Source organism: Ostrinia nubilalis, chromosome 4 (assembly GCF_963855985.1).
Source record: "Ostrinia nubilalis chromosome 4, ilOstNubi1.1, whole genome shotgun sequence".
Taxonomy (NCBI): Eukaryota; Metazoa; Arthropoda; class Insecta; order Lepidoptera; family Crambidae; genus Ostrinia; species Ostrinia nubilalis.
In genome coordinates, this window is record NC_087091.1 from 4,890,645 (window position 1) to 4,898,402 (window position 7,758).

At 34.3% G+C, this 7,758-nt stretch overlaps 1 protein-coding gene across 1 annotated transcript; it reads right to left on the bottom strand.

The window, feature by feature from the left end:
• Positions 1–846: 846 nt before the first annotated feature.
• On the bottom strand, positions 847–5,327 carry LOC135071336 (pre-mRNA-splicing factor ISY1 homolog). The gene is made up of 3 exons (XM_063965129.1): positions 5,309–5,327; positions 1,135–1,226; positions 847–1,047 (listed from the first exon to the last, which is right to left on the bottom strand). Exons 1-3 carry the CDS (start codon positions 5,325–5,327, stop codon positions 886–888), a joined length of 273 nt encoding a protein of 90 aa, XP_063821199.1. The 3' UTR covers positions 847–885.
• Between the last annotated feature and the right edge of the window lie 2,431 nt (positions 5,328–7,758).

The window sequence follows — 7,758 nt, forward strand, 5'->3', positions numbered from 1 at the left end:
GCGGAGCGCGGTGCAGTGTGATAATCGCCTTAGTGACGTAAAATTAATCAATCACTTTCTTTGATCAGACTTAATATTCCTCAATAATGCTATGTAATCTTTAGAGCATATTTTATTTATCGTTAATTTTGTACATTCCTATTTTAACTAGATTTAATTTTCACGTAGATTACGTACACTTTTTTTGTACCCATTTAACAATCATTATAATACTGGCAGGCAACCCAGTCTACAAATAAATAGGCAATAATTATTGAATTATTATGTAGCTTTGGTGCAATCGTTTTATATAATTTTGGCCTATATTAAATATTTATAAATATGATGTATAATATTTCAGGCCAGTGAGTCCTAGTTGCATTGGATGTACTTAGTATGTATCACTATTGTTGTGTATATTTTGCTTAAAAATGTCCAAACATAGACAAAAGTAATATGAATAAAGAGATTGCAGAAGTTTTGAGTCTTTAATTCCATCACCACAAGCCACAAAATCTGTCAAGTAGCTTACCGCATTGCTATAGATCGCTCAACGAAAGCTGAGGCGAACACGCGTACTCACACTAATATAATATTTAAATACAGACCATTAACAGTACATTACACATTCAAATCTAAACATCGAATACACTAGCTATCTCGCTCTTACCGACTACGCTAGACGTCGACTCGTTGCGCGACCTATAGTAATTTTGAGGAACTAAAATTATGTGCTCCAATAAAAAATATAGGACCTTTGGTACTGAGTCGAGCAATTTTAATCCGTATTTTTCATCGCAAGCGACACATCAGTTAAAGTAGCAAAAGTTCGTTAGGTGTCCTTACACTGACGAAAGAAACACTTAGTTCAGTGAAAATAGCTTATATTTAGGTTTATGATCGTCGTCAGCTCTCCATTTTGACGTCGAGACAGCCGTAACGCTCCAACAACTCCTGTTTTTTCCGTCGGAGCAGAGCTTCCTCTACGTCCTTCTGCGATGGCACCGCCACGTGTGACGTCAGCCCGGCTTTGCTGAGGTCGTCGTCTTCGACTCTTCGGTCTTCAGGCTGTAGACAACATACATGTTATAGTAAAGCAATTATAAAAAACATAATATTAATGCTAATAAAATACTAAATCTTGGGTTTACTTACGTCTTCTGGATAAATATTTTCCTCTTCTGGTAAATCTTGATCTTTATTTTGTTCTTTGTTACTCTTCCATTCATCTACTGCACGAGCTATTGCTAAAAAAGAGAGAACAAAATGTTTAATCAACTTTTTTACTAAAATCTATACTAATATTATATAAGGTGTTATTTTTTATACTGATCATACTTTACCAACGCATCTAATAAAATCATACAAATACAACCCAAGTGTTTTTAAAAAAAAATTCAGGCTAGTTTTTGTTTTTACTTTTCCTAACAAAAAAAAGATATTATTTTTACAACCATCTTGTCTTCACTCACTGCCTCTCTCTCTTTCTTTACTCATTTCATTCATACGAGTACGAACAATGGCCGCGCGCGTTCATTCAACGTTCACACGCATAAAGGTTAGATTACACTAAACCTACGTTACCAAAAATTATCACTCGTGAGTATGTACGATGTTACGTCATGTTAATAGGTACTACGCGCTGGGAGAAACAAAATCTAGCCACATAAGTAGGTTAATAAGTGTATTTTCATTAGTGTAATAGCGGGGGACTTTTCCAACGAACCGAGGCGAATCATCCGCGTTAAACTAGAAATTTAAAAAAGGATAGAAATTGGAATTCAATATCTACGGTTTCGTAATGCCTACGCAATTTATTTAGAGACTTAATAAAAAATTGATAGGTACATACCTATTACTACTTCGCTTCGCTTCAGTGGAAATGCACCCTAATATTGAATATGAATAGGTGTTGTAAATAAAACTCACTGATCAATTTTCCTGGTTTTAATTCCTAAATTATGATTTGCCATCACACTTTAGATTCATTGATTTTACTTATTCACACATTTACCTATTTTGAATGTTGTTATTTAAAGTTCCTAGGTTATTATTACACTATAGTCTAAAGTCGGATTCTTTAGAAATTTCCCTATATGTAAACAAATATGGCCAACTGACATTAAAACATTTTTAATCTGTGCCCTAGTGAGGCGACAAAACCTCTCGTTAATCGCGGATTGAAATTATTGTAGTACTTACGTACCTATAGAAAGAATTTATAATGCTTTATAAAGCAATGCATTTTAAACAATTAGTATAGTCCAGTCAAATTAGACATGAACTCTGCAATAATTCGCATACAGCTGAAAATTGGTACGAATGTTCGGAGCACCATTATGAATTAATTGTGAAAAGTCCCCATCGATCCGACGTGTGCTAAAAAAAAAATTCAAGGTCAAACTTAAAAAATACGGGTTTTTGAGATTTTCAGCCAAACGGTAAGTTTTATCACAAAAATATGTATGACAAGGTTTAAGACCATACAATTATCTATCAAAATTGTCTATACACTTTCTCCTAAGAGTCAGCGTTTCTGAGATTCGATGATCCGAAGAGTCAAAAAAGTGTTTTCTTCATAACGGTCTTACACATAAATCCAATGTGATATCGCCTCGTGCCACGACTCAGCATTGTATCATGATGTGTTGTCGACGTCGAATATAAAATGATTAACCTCAATGTCATTTGTCATCTTTAATTGTCGAAAAATGTTTGCAACTTAGACTAAGGACTGCACCGTAAGTTTCTAAGATACGAAGTTTTCGTGTCTATTATGTTTAAGAGCTCTTATATGCACACGTCACTACTCTACTTGTAACTCTATGGTCACTCTTTTAGCCCGGTCAAGTCAGAAAATCCAGGTTATAATTATTCGCATAGAGCTGAAAATTTGTGTGATTGTTGAGAACACCATCCTTAATGAAATGTCAAAAGTCCCCAGCGATCCGTCATTTGAAAAAAAAAATTACGAAGTCCAAGTTTTTTGCATTTTTCCGTCAAACAGTAAACTTATCATAAGAAATGACAAGAAATAGTAGTAGATCATAAAATTATCTATTAAAATTGTCTTTGCCCCTTTTTCCTAAGAGTCACCGTTTATGTGGTAACGATGCAAAAAGTTGGAGAATTCGCATTCTGTTAACTACTCCAAAAGTCCACAACTTCAACTCTATTAAAATAGTTTTGAATTGAACAGGATAACAAATACATCTTAAAAAAGGCCTACTGGGGAAACCTGGTAAAAAAAATACGCCAAATAACCCTCATAGGTGTTGTGGAAACATGTGCATACAACGAGAACATCAAAACTAACTTTTTGAATCGTTCTACCTCATAATCGGTGACTCTTAGGAAAAAGGGGCAAGACAATTTTAATACATAATTTTATGATCTACTATTTTTTCTTATCTATTTTTATGATAAATTTACTACTTGGCCAAAAAATGCAAAAAACTTGGGACTTCGAAAACTTTTTTTTTAAATGACGGATCGTCGGGGACTTTTGACATTTCATTTAAGATGGTGTTCTTAACATTCACACAAATTTTCAGCTCTATGTGAATTATTATAACCTGGACTGTCTAACTTGGTCTGGCTAAAAGAGTGACCATAGAGTTACAAGTAGAGTAGTGACGTGTGCATATAAGAGCTCTTAAACATAATAGACACGAAAACTTCGTATCTTAGAAACTTACGGTGCAGTCCTTAGTCTAAGTTGCAAACATTTTTCGACAATTAAAGATGACAAATGACATTGAGGTTAATCATTTTATATTCGACGTCGACAACACATCATGATACAATGCTGAGTCGTGGCACAAGGCGATATCACATTGGATTTATGTGTAAGACCGTTATGAAGAAAACACTTTTTTGACTCTTCGGATCATCGAATCTCAGAAACGCTGACTCTTAGGAGAAAGTGTATAGACAATTTTGATAGATAATTGTATGGTCTTAAACCTTGTCATACATATTTTTGTGATAAAACTTACCGTTTGGCTGAAAATCTCAAAAACCCGTATTTTTTAAGTTTGACCTTGAATTTTTTTTTAGCACACGTCGGATCGATGGGGACTTTTCACAGTTAATTCATAATGGTGCTCCGAACATTCGTACCAATTTTCAGCTGTATGCGAATTATTGCAGGGTTCATGTCTAATTTGACTGGACTAGTAGTACATTCAATGAAGAAAAAATACGTTGTTGATTAAGACCCTATTTAAATGCAATCAGTAATAAAAATGATTGAATAATTGAAATAAAATCGATTAAAATTACCGATTATTGTCTATGACTTACAGGTTACAACACTGATGTGTCAGAGACAACATGGAGATAACACATAATTTTAAACTTCAAGTCAATTTGACAAATCTCACAAATTTTCATCGTCCACATATTTTGCTAAAATAATTTGTTTAAAGATTGATTCCAAACTTGTATAATCGTGAGAATAAAGTTGGTTTCATGGGCTTGTGAAATAATGTGTATGATATTATGAACACGTAAGTGATTATGGTGTAATTGTGTGCAGAAGTGTTTGTTTACATTTAAGGAAATTACTAAAGAATTTAGGTATATCCAATATAGCTTGATTAGAATGACGGCTGTCAAACGAATGTGACTAGTGTTGGGTATGTTTCGTACGGTTCACATAGATGTATCGATAAGTTTTCGAAAAAATGATATAAAAAATGCACCCAATTTTTCTTCATATCTTTATTCATAAAAATGACAATTATGATTTAAATTTAAAGACAGTAAAATTTAAAATTCATGTCAAGGGTGTACAACCTAAGTCGTAGTCATTATCATCAGTGTTCTTCAGTGGTTTTTTCCTCTCGCTAGAGGGCGGTGGGCATCTCTTCTAGAGCAACGGTGCTATGAATACCCAAAAAATTACCGGTGATTGATTTCCGATGTTTGATTATTTAAGAATGAAATGTTTTTTGGTTTTTAATAGTGAACATTTAGAAAAACGTATAACTTGACTTAAATATGTTAAAAAATTAGTTAGAAAAAAAATTTGTTAAATATGTTAAAAAAATAGTTTTAATTTAATATGACATTTGTCGATATGTCCCAACACTAACATTTTTGTAACTCGAGATAACCTTGTAGAGACGTCGTTAATACTCTAGCTTGATTTTTATAATTTCGAATTACTACTTATTGGTGTAATTTAACGCTGCATATACACGAAATTAACATTTTTATTAGAAGCACTGTCGTCGAAAATATTGTTTGTAGGTCAGACGTGAATTATTTCTTGTCCGCCAATATTTAGCTCTCATTGATCGCTACTACAAAGTTATGTCGTTACTTTTGATGGCAGCTGTCATTCTAATCAAGCTATATTGGATCTATAGACTATAATCACAATGTGATTTTGAACGTCAAGCCTTTGTTGAATGTTCACGTAAACACTGTCTTGCACTGTCTAATCTAGCCACGATCGAATTGAGGTAATGCTTCCGGGCTGCACACTTGCTTGGTGTTCACTAGACACCACGTCGGATGTTGTTCTGTATTCTGAGGTCGGATGTTGTATTCACAATTCGCGCACTAATTTTTTTACGGAAAAAGTCCCTTTCGCGTAAACAAGCACTCATCTGTCCAAATCACACTGTAGGCCAGTGTTGCCAGTCGGGTCTTGACAGAAATTACCAGATATATAAAAAAATGTAACCTTTTTGAATAAAAAGTAACCTTCATACGGGGGGGGGGGGGGGGGGGAGGGGGGTGCGGAGCGATTGTGTACGGTTGTTCATGAATGGAAAATGAATACAATTGATTATCAAAGTGACCGGTCGTATAAAACCGTTTCATGGATTTGCGTTTTATTATCGAAAACATTCGCTAAAACTCATTTTCTTTAACAAATAATAAATCAAATTCATGTTTAAATGCAGTTTATGACATAATTTTTAAATTGTCACTATTAATATTTTTACTGAATAACCTGTAAAAGTTAATTCTACAATTTCTGAAAAATCACCTAAAAGTAACCTTTTCATTAGTGTAACCTAAAAGTAACCAATGCAGTTCAAAAGTAACCTAAAAGGTTACAAAAGTAACCTTCTGGCAACACTGCTGTAGGCAGGCCTCCGTCACTCGCCTATGCCGGCCGAGATAATTACCTACAGCGCGCGACAACTTCAAGTTGCAAATCAGTCATGGCCGCCACGCGCCTGTGTACACACGCGTACCTATACTCGCTCAGTCGATCATCGTCGCAATCAAGGTTTATTGTTCCAACAGCACTGTTATTCGTCTTTATAATGGAAAATCGTATATTTAGAAATAATAATTAACTGTAGTAATTTAAATAATTAAAAATAACAGCATTTTTTTAAATAAATTTGAAATACTTATGGCAAAAAGCTATAGCAAAAACATTATTTTAGCTAATAAAACATTAACTTTACTTCACCGTGTCTATTTTCCGACACTACACCTTTTAAAACTGTTTGTCCAATTTCGAATTATCGCAACACTGAAGTTTATTAATAGGTACTTTGGAGATGGTAGGTACGAAATACAAACACCACTAGATTAACGTTTACTAATCGTAAATACAATAATTGCTTCTTAAAATTAAGTTTTGATATTTATTTTACTTTGCTTAAACAACCCTGACGCTTGAGCTGCGAGCTAGATCAATTCTGATCACAAAAAAATTGCGCTCTTGTGAGCGTAGTAGTAAGGTGCGATTTCGAATGCACCAGGTTCGTTGGAAATTTTGCATTATTATTATTACCGTTAAAATGTCCGCATCTGATCCAGATCAAGGGAGTGCAATTTCTGTTGCTACTATTATGTATTCTGTGCTGTAGGTATGTACCTAGGTAGACTTCCGCAATATCCATCGATAGTAGAACTCGGTCGCGGTCGTGGCCCTCTGGTATAGGTGTACCAGAATCTCATGGCAAATGGGGAAAATAAACTTTGTTGAGTGCAATACTGGGGAAATTGGATAAAACGATCTTGATACTGTTTAATTTTTATTTATGACTAATATTAATGAACATGAAGTACGAATGCCTACCTATACATTTTAGGTATGTGTATGAAGAATGTTGTTATACATCGGGTTTTTAACATAGGAACATGTCTTGAAAAATAAGTAGGTGGTGCTGAAGGTGGATGTCAAGAACGCCTTCAACTCGGTAGATAGAGGTGCCTTGCTTTCAGCTATTCATCAAAAAGTTCCTTATATTTACAATTATCTTTGGCAATGCTATAGCAAACCCACAAAATTAATTTTCAAAAACAACCTATTATATTCATCTGTCGGCTGTCAGCAAGGTGATCCTCTCGGGCCCGCTATTTTTAGTTTGGCAATACAACCCATTATTGATTCACTAAATTCAAAATTTAATGTGTGGTACCTAGATGACGGAACTATCGCTGGCGATATTTCATCCGTTCTCTCAGACTTCCACTCCATCATTGATAAATTCAAAAGTATCGGACTTGATCTCAATTATTCAAAATGCGAGCTATTTATCCCAGAATCAAAATTTTCACATGTTCAGTTACAAGACATTATTACAAAATTTTCGGCTTTAGCTCCCAATATCAAAATTCTCAATAATACGTCACTCCGTCTTCTAGGTTCCCCTATTTTTGACGAGGCTATTCCGATTTTTATTAATGAACAAATTTCCAAATTTCAGCAGTCCTCCGAAAATATGCTAAAGATAAACCCTCACATGGCTTTGTATTTAATCCGTTTTTGCGCATACGCCCCAAAATTTATATATTTTTTAC

What these genes read in the sequence shown, in the direction of transcription:
- LOC135071336 (XM_063965129.1), bottom strand. An exon ending in AAAATATTTATCCAGAAGAC is followed by an intron (nt 1,048 to 1,134) that starts GTAAGTAAACCC and finishes TGTTGTCTACAG; the next exon opens with CCTGAAGACCGAAGAGTCGA.